At 37.5% G+C, this 16,629-nt stretch overlaps 1 protein-coding gene across 1 annotated transcript in view; it reads left to right on the top strand.

The window, feature by feature from the left end:
- Positions 1–13,695, top strand: part of LOC149784919 (glutathione hydrolase 1 proenzyme-like) — a 67,211-nt gene extending 53,516 nt beyond the window's left edge. Inside the window, exons 12-14 of the mRNA XM_089978541.1 lie at positions 4,354–4,494; positions 7,397–7,510; positions 10,902–13,695. Of these exons, the coding sequence (XP_089834667.1) occupies positions 4,354–4,494; positions 7,397–7,510; positions 10,902–11,078 (432 nt within the window). The 3' untranslated portion in view covers positions 11,079–13,695. The remainder of the gene's footprint in view (positions 1–4,353; positions 4,495–7,396; positions 7,511–10,901) is intronic.
- The last annotated feature ends 2,934 nt before the right edge of the window (positions 13,696–16,629 follow it).

Below are 16,629 nucleotides of genomic sequence, written 5' to 3' on the forward strand. Positions count from 1 at the left end.
ATAAGAACTTGGTGGAGAAAAAGAAGAAATTAGAAGCAGAAGAAGAAGAAAACCCAAAGGCCCTTTTCAGGGCCAGCCATATTTCTCGAAAAGAGATAGCCTTTCCATTGCCTACCCCTTTTTAAAAAAAATTAAAAAACAAAAATTCCCATATTCAATTCCCCTTGACGCTATAAAGTCCCACCCTGTTTAAATTCCTTTGACGCTAAACCGTCCCACGATTTTTCTCCATGTTAATTTCCCTTGTCGCTAATCTGACCCACGATTTTTCTCCATGTTAAATTTCCCTTGACGCTAATCTGTCCCAGGGGTCTCTGTAATGCTAATTCCCATTGACGCTAATGTATCCCACCTTACTACTTTGGTGTTTTGTGTATTTTCTGTATCAAAGACGTTTTTTTTTAATTCTCATGCTTTATTATCAAGCACGAGAATATTGTGATACCCTCCGTCCGTCCATTCACTGCCACATCTTCTAAGTTGTCTGATTTAAACAGTACAGTTATCTTGCTTATATAGTATATGTGAGGTAAGTAAGGAAAGAGAGAAAATAGAAAAAAGCATAAGGTATTCAAACAATATTAATACTGAAAATGAAAGAAAACATAATACAAAATAACAGCATATGAAACTTAAATTTGATACTTATTCGAATCGATCCTTCATTCGAGTACAGCTTTGGTTGAAACATTTAAATCCTTCTGAAAGCACATTTCATTTTATCCATGCATTTTTAATCAAAAGAATAACAATCCTGTAAAATACTATAGCTATTTCTTCCATAAATAGTATTTATGAAACACTATGTACATACATTAATAACAGCAGAGTATTAAAGCTCACACTTCACAGATTTTTGGACAAAGCCACTGTATCAACATCGTGTCAATCAAGTCTCATGGTACTCACAAAAGCTTCCCAGGTAAATAATCCACAAATTGCTCAATTAAACAAGTCCAGCTTTCTCAAAACCAAATGATAATTAGGTCCCATCTTTCCCTCGTTGTCGAGTGCGTTGCAATTATCCATTCAGCGTGAAATTACTTGATTAATGAGGTTGCAAGTATTAATAATACTGTGCACTGATTGTCACCAGTAGCATCTTTTTCCTTAATGGCGTCCATGACCTGTTTAGCATACCACTCGTGGAAGTGTGACTTGAATTCTTTAATAACCGATTGGCCTAGCGTTGTTGACTTAATCGGCTTCCTTTGATGTTGAGCATTCAAACGAAAACATGGCGAAAGTGATTAATCTTGACAGTGTTTTATTTGTGCTCATAGAGATAAAATTATTGTTTTAGTGCTGTTGGCTGCATCAGCTTCGTTATTCACTTGGTCAAAAACACGGTGTAAGTATTGAATTTGCCAGGTCTTTAATTTGTGCTCATACAGGTGGTAGTATTGTTTTAAACATTAAAGTGACCGACATTTGTATTTTGTATTTTGGGTATTTGTAGAGGTTAAACCATGAAATTAAATACCCACTAATATGCAAACTTTGTGAGGCAAAACCACGAATTTAAGTACCCACGAAAATGCCTTGTTTTACAAAACCACGAAAATTGAGCCCAACGAAAATAAATGATACCACGGTATATTGGAAATTCCGCGAGTGGATAAGAGTTGTTGCGCGGCGAGGAGAAGCCTTAGAAGCTGTGCACCGTCGTCGCTGTCGTTCCTACAGCCTCTAGAGACAGCTGTTAAAAGATTTGGGCCATATTTCTGCAGAAAATCCCATATGATGGGCAGAATGGCCAGATAAGATTACCCAAAGTGCCCAGGGCGACCTGTTGCTTTGTAGCGCTTTCCATTTCTTTACTGTGCAACGACGCTAGCACGACGTAAAACGGTAAACTCGTGGCTGCTAGTCTGAGCTCCTAACGGCGATCAATACCAGGCCTATCTTTTTATTTCTTGGTTGGCGTGGTCCGCTCCGCCCCAAATCGGCAGAAGTCTGCATCATTTACGAGATAGCATATTTTCCATTCATCCAAAGCGCTCGACTTGGAACTGCAAGAAGTGAGCGTAGATTCACGTACGCTAGTCGGTGGATGTCTCGTCGTGGTAATCGCATGAATTATGTGGACGGCACCTCGAATGATGTTTTTGCGAATCCGATGCACATATATTCCCCAACTGATATATCTGTGACGTTTTTGCATATGTCTGCTTTGGGAGGATCTGCATATGGGAGCACCCTCTTCGCATTGGTCTAGATTTCTGCACCTGCATATTTCTGCCACTGCACATTTTCCTTGCCCCCTCCCCCCCCCCCCTTAGCATTGTCTAGTAGTTTCCACACCTTGGTGAGACGTTTAGTCCTGATATATCTTGATGCAGAGAAGATTCCACAATTTTTTTTATTCGTTCTGGGAGCGGAATGCCCTGGCAGGTTGCGCATCCTAAATTAGCCCCCGAATTTCTCGGTGGTGCATCGGCCAGGATGTTGTGCAGCCAAATATATCGTCTCATTTTGGAAAGCATTTTCGCACTCACCAAGAATTGTCTTTAGCTCCTTTGTTGACTATGCCGTTTCCGGCTCTTGTTGGGTGTGCTTGGCAAAACACGGATTCGGCTAACAGTCCAATTTTCCTTCGCCCCCGTTGGCCGCCTTTAGTCTAGCATCCGAAGAGCTTGAACATCTGACGCTGCCTTAACTGCAAATAGTTCTGATATTTTTCCAACAGAGAGATTGGAGAGCATGTCTTCGACCGTCCTGCGTATGTGTGCTGAGGCAAAGCTGTAGGCTTCTTTTGTTCGAACGAGAGTGGCTTCCAGGGCCATCTATTCGTTCTCGAGCAGTGGATACCGGGACTTTTCTACGCCATTAGTGAGGTATTAGTTCTCTGTGTAGGGAAGGAGGTTGACCAGATGTGAAAGAGCGAGAGAGGAGTCTGGGGTCGGCGGAATGAACCTGCGCTGGGCGTTTGCATGTCGCCTGGATAGGTTTTATTTTTAATGTGTCGTGTAACAACTAAGCGGCCGGTTTTCGACGCACTCTTGATGTGTCACAAGGATGTCGACCTAAACGATGGGACGATGGAACAGGCAGGGACGACTTCTCTGGTTGTGTCTTCTGAGAATTCTACGCCGCTCAGACTTCCTTACAAAGAGACTTTTATTCTAGTGCACCCGCAGCCTGAATGTTTGGATCTAGAAATATGGGGCAAAGGTGCTTGCTTGGAGAGCAGGCTTAGTCGTTTGGGTGGCATCCCAAGCTTTACCATACCACGCCGGCTTCGAGGTTTGAAACCACCTTGTATGTTCGGACCGCATATTTCACATTGGATGTGTGGAAAAAAATGCAGACGTATTTTCCAACGCTGTCTGTGTCGTCGAGAATTGTGGCCCTGTTGTCGCACATTGATTTGGAAAAATCCCTTCTCGCATCCAGCAGGACGCAATGTATTCCACAGGAGTTGGATGGTCTAGAATCCCAAAGAAATAGTCGATCAAGTAGATTCTCAAAACACTTGCAAGAAGATGCTGCGCAAATGCAACGATTTTATTCTGCATCTTCTCTGTTGTGACTTCCGAAACGTCGATTTTCCTAACAAATACGGCGACGATTTCCTCCGCTTGCCTGACCTCATAGTTCGTATCGTGGTCGATGCGTTGGATAGTTGACACGATCGTGCCATGCGCATAAGTGTCCACGACACCTGTTTGGATGTAGCTGTGAAGAACGCCTTCCAGATTTCTGCTTATGCTGACACGGACTACGATCGCAATCTTTGAGATAGCTTGCATGACTCCCCCCTTGTCACCAATTTTACACAAAACGCGACCGCCTTTGTAATCATTATCTTCTCATCGCAGAAAGCAAATATGTACACGTTGCCGACAAACACAGGTGTCCCCGTCGAGCGGGCAAAGATGCATGCGGCCTGGTGGTCTGCGAGATAGTCGAGCCCAGAAACATTTGTGATAATATTGCTCTCACATGTATACTCCCTTTCTCCGTGCTCTTCAAAGTTGCATGTACTGCTTTCTTGGTAGACGAAAGTTTTGGTATGCTTTCATGGAAGACTATGCATTTCACCGGCTACCTTCCTCTGATTCAAAGTTCTTCGGCAGCCTCTTTCTGTTTCAGCAGCTGTCTGGTTTGGTAGCCGAAACAAGGGTACCCGTAACTTCGTTAAGTTATTGTAAGCCGGCATGGGGTTGTGGGGGTGGTGGCTGGAGAAGGACACTGTTTCAAAGATAGTCTAAAAGTTAAGAGTTGGGCCAAATCCTTATCAAGGGGTGGGAGAAAATTTAAGTGTCATATTACGTCCACTGCACACAATGTGTTTTCTAAACGTATGAATGCAAATAGCCTTTTTATATTGTAATACTAATTTGTTTCCAGGTATTTGAGGCAAATAAAGTTGAACCCTTTAAGAGGCCATTGTCTGCCATGGTTCCTGTGATACTAACAGACAAAGTGGGTAATGTGAAGCTGGTTGTTGGGGCCGCTGGAGGGAACGCAATAACTAATGTTGTCCTACAGGTATTCTCAACATGCAAGGATATTGTAAAAAATCTTCGTCCTCACGATAGCGTTATTAAACAGTTGGTTGTGTAATCCTCAACAAAATTATACATATATTCAAATATATTTCCAAATAAGACACATGATGTAAATTGACACTAGAGACAGGGAAGTACTCCCTGATTTTTTTGTACTCCCAGTCTCTTGCCATCCTCAAATAAGGCTATAAAAAAAATCGGAATGTAACAACTGATTCTCTATTTAATTCACCTGTTCATTCTCCACTCTCTCTATCCACCAAGTCTAAACATGTAAAAAAAATTTCAAAACAAAACTGATCACTGATCTAGCATATCCGTTATGCTCGTCAGCCAGAATGATTCAATTAACGAATTCAATCATCGACTGCCTCCAGTAACGGTTATTAGTACTATCTCAGCTAGTTTCGTACTTACATAGATGAACCAGTAGTACATGACAGTGTGTTTATCGCGAGGCACTGGTTGACTACGCTAAAGACTATTCACAAGCAGCGAGCACTTTAGAACAACTATGGCTATTTCCGCGAGACAAATATATGCATCGGACGTATATTGGCGCAGTAATTTACAGAAAGGTCATACATTTTGATCACCGGAAGTTCTCTGCGAAACTAGACTGTACAATGGATTGATTATAGGATTGATTGAGAAGTTACGAATCGAAGAGTAGTTCGATGCTTTCGAAACTTGTCAGTCAGTCAGCTTGTCAGCTTTTTAAGTAGCCGAGATGGTCTGAATGGAGCTATTGACATACAATCAATGCATTATCCGTAGGATTTACCGCCAATTTGAGACTGTCGCGAGCATATACAATAACAAAACAAGCGAACCAGCGTATCAAAATTCGACAGTGATGTCAGCACCAAACACACATTCAATTCAGCTAAATGTAGGCAAATATGTTTCAGGGCACAATGACCACAAGCTTAGTTTCAAACAGTTAAAAGGGATATTATCGACAACAATCACTTCCCTTATGATAATTAACACAAGGTGACTAGCTTGCGCTTTGAGATTTTAGAGGAAATTATATATTCTGACATCTTAATGGCGGTGCGAGGGAATTGTATTGTGTACAGTGAAAGTGATACAGAAATGGAGGAAATGTGGCAACCACCTTCCTAAAGAGTGGAAGCGAAGACGGTACTAAAAGCTATCATGCTATTTATAGAATCCTATGAGCTTGCTGAAAAGGTCGTCGACATCTGCTTGAAAGTGAAAAGGAGACTGAATACCTTAACATTCCAAAATAATAAACGATGATCAGTTTATGGATTTCTTTCTGGGAGTATTACTAGAGGGAGACTTTACATTGTAATACAGTGACATGCTGATTTCTTATGGTTATTACTGATACGGATAAGGATCAGAGAATGTACTCACTGATGGACTTTACTGAGATTGGGCAATTTTCTGTGTATATGGGAACAGCTAATTGTAATTAAAATCTATTTTATAGATCTTTACATCAGTTTGTTGATGGTTCACTTCCTAGATTTATCTGTCTTTCTCTATATCGGTGTATCTGTGTATCTATCAGACAAACCTCGATCATCCGCCACCCTCGATCACCCGCATTTTCCTACTTGCACGAGGAAGTACTTCATATATCTGTGTTTTAGTTCAGTTTACACAGATTTTGGTTCATGTTAAATATTATAGCTTATATAGCAATGTTTCTCCTTTATCACGCCTAACATGATTGGTCCATAAGCTGGTATATGGACGGTCCTAGTCCACTTGCGTATCCTGACATCGGATCAGCCCAGGATGACTACCGTGGTGTGTCCTTACATAAGGCACGTTACTCCAACTGTCGCGGTATTAAAAAGCCTACCTGTTTTGCTGTGCAGTAAAACAAATCAAACGAGATCATTTTTGTATACATGCCACACTTTGCACCCTGTCAGTTTTTGTGTGAGTCGCATGTGAGTAGCATGGTTAACATATAAATACAAACTCTGGACGAGCTATTTCACATACTTTAAACAAATGCTTGATATTTCTGCAGACAGTGCATCACTAAAGTCATTTTATCTTCTCTTGATGTTTAAACGTTTATTGACATACAACTTGTTTTAGGGCAAAATAAGCAATATATACCATCCAGGAGTGTATCGTTCATTTCAGAGAAGACGATTCCTGCAAAAATCTCATAGATCGAACCATAAATGCAGATAGATTCTGAAAACCTAGCGAGCTACAAATTTACAACAATGCAGGTGATGCAACATAATACCATTTTGTTATTTTAATGTAACTGAACGAGTGTAGCAGTGAAATGGACACTTCTTAGTCAGCATGTTCATCTGCCTGCGTCGGCTTCCCACGAGTCCTAGACTCTTCCGTCCAGAATGTGCTGTGCCTCACCGATCAACGAGGCGACTGACGTAACCTTTCGTGTCGTACGAACTGATATCATGCAAATTCTTCCAAAGTTTACTAGTAGGCAATGCACACGACTAGACATAGAGAGCAAGCCTTCTGCATGCTATGTATGAGATGTTATCTGTATTTGATTAACCTAAATGAAAACGGAAGAAATTCGGACGACTTGTCCTCTCCACGTTATCATGTGTTATATATTCGTGATTGCCTAGAGAACGGAAGAGTGTTCTCATATCTGTGCAACGAAACCAACAATAAGCAACTGCAACATTCAGAAAATAAGTGCATTTATCATAATGAAAAATTGTATCACATTCTGTCATACCAGTGTAATATTTGTAATACAAATATGTGGACGTATTAGTCTATGATAAACCACATCTAATGATCTGGCAAGAATGTATAAACTCTTAGTTCCAATACATGACAAAACATGTGTAATTAGATAGTAGAAGACCATTTTTAATATGCACGCATTACATTTTTTTCAGATTCTGATGCGTGTATTATGGCTGAATCAAACGTTGGCGGAAGCAATGGATGCCAAAAGATTCAGTCACGTTTTGAATCCTAATAATCTGAAATATGAAGATGGCATGTCAGAGGTAATCAGAAATTTGTGATTTCTTAATCTTGAATTACAGCTATGCTATGAAGAACAGAATGCTTTGCAATGAAAATGTATCTCCTTTGTGAAATATGGAGCTTATTTAATATTAAAGATGAAGTCTTTAGAATGGAAAAGGTATTATAGATAACACAAAGCAATAGAAGTGTGAAACGCAAATGCAGTTAAATTAATTTTTGCTTATTAATACGGACACATGTTCTGTGGAAAGTGCAAAAGTTTCTAAATAGATTGAAAACTATGATGTACTAAGCATCATACAACAGTGTAGGCATGCATATATGGAATAGTATGGTTGGAAAGAAACGTTTCAGCTGAAATGTTTTTCAGTTTTCTCTTTCTCTAGATTTAATCCCTCTTCTATTCTCTCAGTAAAACAAGCTGGCCAGGCTAGGAACTAAACACAACGTGACCAGTTCTGAATGTTCGGGTTAATTAAGGATACTTTATTATTTTGAAAATTATTATTTATGGAAGGTTTCTAATTTCATTTAAAAAGGTTATTCATTTTTAATCGCAGAAAGTATAAAAAAAATTAAAAGAGGAAAAAAAACCCCCAAAAAACAACGGCACACACCAAACTACAAAACAATGTGAACCCCGATCAGCCTTCACACCAGGGTACATAACAAACCATCCAATCAGGGTCAATAAGCGATGAAATCAAAGATATTTATTCATGCGCATGTTATATGACAGAAGATCAGTGTTTTTGTTCATTTTTTCTTAAGATTTTTAGCAAAAAGAAAGACCCGAGTTTGCCTGCATGTTCTATGACAAAAGACTGGGGTCTACGCTCTTTGTTTCCTTCTCCAGCTTTCAGACGAAAGACAGACCCTTATTTTCAAGCACGCTATGTGACGAAGATGATGTTCTTTGCTGCTTACAATTTGCTTCGTTTAATACAAAAGCTAATACATACATACATACATACATACATACATACATACATACATACATACATACATACCATTTAGGAGATAACTGTTTTGTAATTGAGGATAAGAGGGCATGAAAGATAACCACGTTTGAAAAACTAGTGTACCTTTCATAATCACTTATAAGTCTAGTCAAACTGCAAACAACAAAGATCCTGATCTGCTGCAGCAGGATGCGCCTACAGATCGGGGTCTATATTATCTTGTTCTATTGATTACTCCTAAGAAATTGCACATACCCAGATCTTACGGCGCATTATGCGATGGCAGATGTGGGTCTGTGCAGTTTGCAGTTTGACTCGACTAATAAAACCTAAAAACAACGAGTAATTTTTTATACAGCAAAGGCTTCAAGCCTTCTAAGCTCACTTAAAATATAGGTGTTGCATTTTCTTGTGCTGCTTTTTGCTGAAAAAAAATATCCCCGTGTAAGAATCATTACATAGAAAAGTACTGGAAAATGTGCCCTGGCACCATCTGACCATAAAATAATAGCTGAATGAGTATTTAATAAATAATCAAATTTGAACCCTTCTCCCCAAAGGCTGAAGATCATAGGCTCCTTGAGATAGTATCGGTTCTCCACAGCATAAGTTCTAATTTGGGTAGATTCGTCGTTGTGTATTTGCTTTGACAATATGTTCTTTTCTTTTTATTCCCCACTTTAAGGTAGAATATCATTAATTAATGGGACCCTGTTGAGACAAATGTGGCGATTTCGACGCACGGGGTCATGCGAGGTATTTTCCGTAATGATGAATCCTATTAATAGCCAGTTAACACATGGCCTTGACCTTATCCAAAACCAGATAAGTGTGCTGCTGCACGCGTCATTTGATGCAATCAGATTACACGGTTCAGTTACATACATAAGTGGACATAGTTCGTATGTCAATGATTTTCCTGACCCCGTCGGTGCCATAAAAAAAACAGACCCCGTCCTTTTAACATTCCACATTTTTGATTATCGCTGGCTTTATATATGCCAGGCTTTTCTGACACAGCCGATAATTTTCTGTCAAAATTTTCCATTGCGATCAAATCCGCGGTAAAATGATTACAGGGAACCTTTTTATTCTTCCAATTTTTTCAATGGGGAATAAATATGGCATTGGATTCAAAACGAGGTGATGAGGATGCCGTGTGTATGTTTAGAAGTAAGAACAACTTGATCATAGTTATCAAATGTGAAAAAATGACCCATTGAATCTGAGGGTAAAGCAGATGGTACTTTCCTTAATTTTCACATTAATGTCCTAAAATCGTCAAATACATAAGCGACATTCTCTTTCTGAGACACTTTAGAAAATATTATGGTAAAGTAGCAGGAAATTTCATTCTTCTTGGAACTATGTTACATTGAGATCACAGCATCATAATGGCGTCAAATGTTCAAACGGAATATCGTATATTTTATTATCGCAAAGTTTGAAATTTCAACAATCAATACTTGCATTACGTTTTCAATTTTTGTTGCGTAAGGATACTTCAGGGACATCGTGTGATTACGTCTAAGCCTAATGTCCATGACGTATCCTTACGCAAGGTGAATCTTTTCTTTCGAAATGAACAAATCATGCCTGCGTTTTGTGTACATGCGTTATGCGGCATTGACAATCATCTCTATCCATCATTTCTTCATTGTAAATGGCAATACTAAGATTAAGCACCACTCTGTGGCCTAGTGGTTAGAGCGTCCGCCTAGGATGTAGGAGGTCGCTGGTTCGAACCCCGGCCGAGTCATACCAAAGACATAAATATGGTACTAACAGCTGCTTCACTAGGCGCTCAGCATTAAGAGGTTGTTGTTAGGACTAGTCGGCCTGGTGTCAGGATAATGTAAATGGGTAGGACATCATGCTACATGTCTGCGGCATGATGTCCCAATGCTGGACATCACTATAAATTGCCACATTGCAGACATCGTAGCGATATGAAAATTGTCTTTCATGATATCTACGCACAGTGTGGATAAAATTATGTTTTTAATGATACCTACACACAGTGTTGATAAAATTACGTTTTTCATGATATCCATGCACATTGTTGATAATATTTATGCCTTTCATGATATCCACGTCGTGTTGACAAAATTATAGGTCTTTCATGATATCCACCCGCAGTGTTGATACAATTATATATCTTTCATGATATCCACGCACAGACTTTATGACTTTGGTTTGGTTTTCAATCAGGTCTAAGGCACCTTTTGGAAGAGCAGGTAAAAATCACGAGGACAAACAATTTGCAAATCATCTGACAGTAACACACAAGCCTGAAACTATTCAAATCACTCTTGAATTTGACACGTCTAACGTTAACAATTAATGTGTTGTATACATGAGCAATTGTATATTGATATAGTAATACACAATAGGCCTTAGACACTTTACCATCATGGCGACTCCATTTGTTTCCCGATTTTTTCAGGTACTTGTAGATCATTTGAAAGACAAAGGTCATCAAATTGCAAAACCAGAGCCATTTATTGGAGTTGTTGAGGGTATATTAGTAACAGATGGACAAATAGAAGCCGTGGCAGATGCAAGGAAAAGACCTGGGAAGCCAAGTTATGTGTATCGGGACATACAAAATACAACATCATAGCATTTGATTAATAGCTACTGACATCGAACATGATACAAATACAGTCCAGATACTGAATACAGGGAGACAAGATGGCAAAACAGATGACTAATACATACATTGAATCATTAAGGAGCAATTGTCTCTATGTTTATATTAATGAAGTTAGAAAGGTTTCTGAGTCTCATAAATAACTCTCCTCTTTATTTTTGCAAGAAGACCGATAGTGTTATGAAGAGAAGTGAATCAAGCAAGACAGTAAAAAGACTTTTTATACGCGTCCCTTCTAAGCTAAAGCACGAGTAATAAAACGACGCTTACAGCCCCATCTTGAGAAGGTTTACTGCAAAAGAAGTGACCTCACAATAAGGGATCTACGATACAGCACAAAATTCCCATGAATAACAGCATAATATCTTATTATAAATATGATTTTCTTGATCTCTCAAAATTCCCATGCTCATGGAAGTTAAGGTAAGGAAAAATGTGCTCCTGCCAATCTTTCACATTTTCCTGAATTAGGTCTACCAATATCTTCAACTGGAAATTATTCATTCAGATATTTCTTTGTAAAACCGTATATCTAGTCTTATACATAGACACTGATGAATGCAAAGTTACACAATTTTAGATTTGTTCAACTTTTTAGCTCCACTGGTCATAGGCTAGAAAAGCTTATGGGATGGTCTGCTGTCTGTTAGCACAAATCTGTTATCACTACTCCTCCTAAATTACTAGGATGAGTGCCATGAAACTTAACCATTCATTCACACCATTTTTCTAGTCAGTTCTAAACGAAAATGGTACTGCTAGTAAAATCCAGCATGTCCGCCATGGCAGCCATCTTGAAAATCTTGTTATCGCTACTTCTCCGAAACTGAAAGTCATTATATCAGGGGGGTTTCACCAGATGACTTCTTATGATGTCACGTTGGTCCGTCATTAAATTAGTGCCGATCTGATCTCAATTATAACCGCCACAGAGGCCATCTTGAAAAATTTGCTATCGCTAATTTTCCTGAATGGATGATTATATTACCGTTGTATTTTCATTAAAAGACTGCTTATAATGTCAAGAAGTTTAAATGAAATTTGTTCCAAAATAATGTTCAGTTAGGCCGCCACTGCTACCAACTTGGATAAATCTTGTTATCACTATACACGAGTGGAAAGTCGTGTCGACCTCATATTTTCACGATAAGACTTTCTATGCTGTCAAGGTGGTCCTAAATGAAAATGATGCCATGCCAATAGGACTGGCACAAGTGGTCATCATTGTGTGCATGCATCAATAATTTCGTAATTTCTTCACATTTGGTGGAAGTGAGCAAAAATGTCAGTTGGATTAATACATAAAAAAGAACCAAAAGAAAACCATTCTCGAAACATAGCTTAACACACATTAAAGACTCTAAAAATAGTTCTTCACACCTCAATCAGAGTACCCAGCAAAAGAACCACATGTATTGAATCAGTGAAAATATTTTAGATACAATTTGAAGTCAACAATACCATGGTGGTAAGAGAGTATGACGGCTAGTGGACTTTATAGTTAACTAAAGAAAATTTCCAGTTCACATTCTAAGAGTCTTATATATCACCAAACGGTGGCATGGTTACGGGTGTTGTGGTTTCATTCGTCATTACGTAATATTCGTCTTATTTCGATTTAAGTATTTTGTTTTTATTTATATGTACCAGCAAGAAGGCATGAACTCGCGTGTACATTATGTGAACTCACTTGTACATTGTGTGTGTGTGTGTGTGTGTGTGTGTGTGTGTCCTTTTATCTGCAATGTATTTGTAAAAATAAATATGCAATTAACCGGGCTGTACATAAAATCGTAAGGAGTCGATAAACGAGGGAAATAGTATTTCCATGTAACGTTCAGAACAAGAACATGTTATAAATGACAAGCTACGTTGCAGCAGGTATAGTGCATTCTCAGAATAAATTGAACCTAGGTAGAGTGAGGAGTAGAAACTTGTTAGATGATGTATCATGTTTTAAATCTATTAATCACTGAATATAAATTACAGGTAATACACAACCGGTGCAGTAAACAACATACATACATAGCAAGTAGTATGCATACGTAAGTCAGCGCTATATAAGCATTTCGGAGTTCTTTACACCACAAAAGAATAAAGTCACCAAGAATTAGTTTTTTATATCTTTACACCACAAAAGAATAAAAAAAGTCACTAAGTCTGAGTTGTAGAAAGAGCACACCTGGAATCCCATTCGCTCATATAGGTCTTTGTCTCCGAATTCAATTAAGTCCGTGAGATTGCGTCGATTAGTATGGTACATGCTGATAAAATCTGCTATCCTGTGTTGATTAATCTGGTACACGTGGATGTTTTTAGAAGGTCCTGAGATTAAAACACCTTTAAGTCAACGTGACTTGTCTGCGTTATGATCGTAACTTTCTCTTTAAAACACCTTTAAGTCAACGTGACTTGTCTGCGTTATGAGCATAACTTTCTCTCATGATGGATAGTTAGTGAACAAAGATTTCTTGCTATTGCTGGACGAATGTAAGTATGTATGTATCTATATATCTTTTCTCATGAAATAAGCATTGAATTAATTTTAATTTGTAAAGGTATGAGCAATAAATTACTGATAAAGAAATATCTGTGTTGCTTATTCAGATCGCCTTAATCTGTTTTTTTACAACCTTTTTTTGAATCCATTTTAACATAAAATATTAGAAACAGAATGTTCAGATAAACTTTATAACTGTTTCTGTAATTTGAAACGTAAACATGCTAAAGAAAACAAATAAGGCATTTTTATTACCTTTCTTTATGTAGATACAGAGTATCCTCTGTCTGCGACCAGAATTCGCTGTAAATTGGTCCATTTGAAACAAGGGTTACAACACGTACAAACCATTAAAAAACAAAACATTTTTTACTTTAAAAGAAAGAAAATTTCCATTTAAAGCAAAATCAAGCTCGCACCAGGGCTGAGTATTGCCAGGGGGGAACAAATTATTGCAACATATTGTTAAACAGCATGTTTGTATTGCAATACGTATCAACGCATGATGATCATTGACAGTATTTACATCATTTGTGATTCGAACACTAATTACGCATATTTTTTACTGAAATAATTAACAATTTCCTTTTACGTAATACAATTGGAACAAGAAAATAAAATCATGATGCTTTTTATTTCAACACCCAATAAATAAAATACATATATCACTGATTTATGAGCCGCTCTTTTGAGAGAGTGATGGGTGTCAATTGAAGTTGTTTGCATATGAAACATGTACATTGGAGAAAATGTTGTCAAACCTCTATGTTACTCTCATCTACTGTGGTTGAACTTTCTTTGGATGTTGTGCTCACATGTGCACAAAATATCAGCCTGAATTAATGTAAAGTACACTATCTTTACAGTTAGTAAAATAGGGAAAATGAATTTTGCCGGACTATACAATACCAGCTTCTGAAAGAGCATATATTTAATTACGAAATATATAAACTGTAAAAATGTTATCGACTGGATTTTAAAATTTTCCTCTGAAGTCCATGTAGTGAAAGTGACCAGGCCTAGCTAGCAGTTTTTTTATTTATAGGTACACATCAGACGTAAGGCCAAGCTGTATACTCTATAACCCGTATTACACCTATCAATCATACACATAAAAGGGAATTAAAAATTATTTTACCAATGCCTAAGACACATAATTATTTTTAAATAGCCAGTTCAAGGAGTGAGGATGAAAACATGGAACATTCTTTTAATGCATACCACCATGAAAAATACAAAACTGGAGAGCGCATTCATAAAGATAAGATAAGATAAGAATTCTTTATTTCAGACTACAAAGTCCATACCTCTAAATTAAAATATAATTATAAAGTAAAAACATTGTAAACATAAAAGAAAATATATATCATACATACAGGTATACAGATACATTTAAAACAAATAACTGTGCCATGCAGTGTTAAGAAGGAAATTAAATGACACATTTAAAGAGTAATTTGTTCCATCTACTAATAATGTGAGAATTTAAATGAATGTCATAGTTCCAAAGAGATTTCAATATACAGTTCTTAATATTAGATATTCTTGTCATCATTGAGAAAACATACTTTCTCATTACTTCATCAAAAGTGAATACATTATTATTTACAAACATGTTGGAGGCACTGTTCCACCTAGGAAGACCTATTAGAAAACGAAGACTATTATTATAACCAATAACTAGTTTTCTTTTCATACATTCACTAAAGTTTGTCCACAGAGGAGCAAAATACATAGTGCAGCAATAAGATCTGAATAATCTAATTTTGATATTCAATGAATAATTCTTGAATTTACGTAGAAGCATGTTTGTTCGAGTACACAAAGATCGGTAATGTCTCATCATATGTTCATTATCCGACCGATTGGATTTCAAAATCTGACCCAAATAGGTATAACTGATGACATATATAAGAGTATTGCCGTTAAGATGTACAGGGGGAGGAGATGGTAATTTGAAAGAAGGTGACTGAAAGACCATGCATGCTGATTTTTTTTGTATTATAGATGATATCATTCTCAAATGCATATTGTTCACATATCTTCAATACTTTCCTTAAACCTGTGATAGAAGGACTTATCAATGACATATCATCAGCAAAACTAAAATTGTTAAGAAACAACGCATTTGGTGGCAGACGTAACCCCACGCAACACTGACCGAGCTTACGATTTAACTCGTCTATATATATATATATATTAAATAACAAAGGGGAAAGAATACACACACACACCCGCCTCACCCCATTGGTTACATGGAAAGCGCTGAATATTACACTTCCCTATCGTACACAATACAACTGTTTGCCATACCAGTTAACTAAAATATGAACTATGTAGACAGGTATTTTAATATCAATCAACTTTTTAAAGAGTGTCCAGTGATTGACCCTATCAAATGCCTTACTAGCATCTAAAAAGCATGCAAATACTGGGCTGCCATGATCCACATAATAGCTAACAGTTTCCTTAAAGGCATATATGCATAAATCTGTTGAATGCTGCTTTTTAAAACCAAACTGATTATCGGAGATTGTGACTTCATATCTTTGCAGTATGATGCATTCAAATATTTTTGAAATAATAGTCGTAAGAGCTATAGGTCTGTAGTTATTTTTGTCCGCCAGGTTACCAATTTTGCTCTTTAGTAGCGGTATAATTGTAACTTTTGTGAAATCTGGTACAAAGTGATGCACAAACATACAATTAAATAAAATCATCAAAAGCACATGAAGTCTACTATCTGAAAATTTAAAATGTTTCACGTATAAAAAATCTGATCCTGGACATTTACCGACATTTTGTCTTGTAATTGCACTTTGAATCTGAGATAATGTGATTTCTTCAATAGGAGCAGAAGAAGTATTCAATGCTGAAAGCACGTGCTTCTTATTCGATTCATTTTTAACACTACTGAGTAAGTCTTCAAAATGATTTTTCCACATGTTGCATATATTATTATGACCATGGTTCCCATCAGTGCAGATTGGTAGTTTATTGGAAGTTGTCGTAGTATTTTGT

This window comes from Sinohyriopsis cumingii, chromosome 13 (assembly GCF_028554795.1).
Source record: "Sinohyriopsis cumingii isolate HCF-2022 chromosome 13, ASM2855479v2, whole genome shotgun sequence".
NCBI lineage: Eukaryota > Metazoa > Mollusca > Bivalvia > Unionida > Unionidae > Sinohyriopsis > Sinohyriopsis cumingii.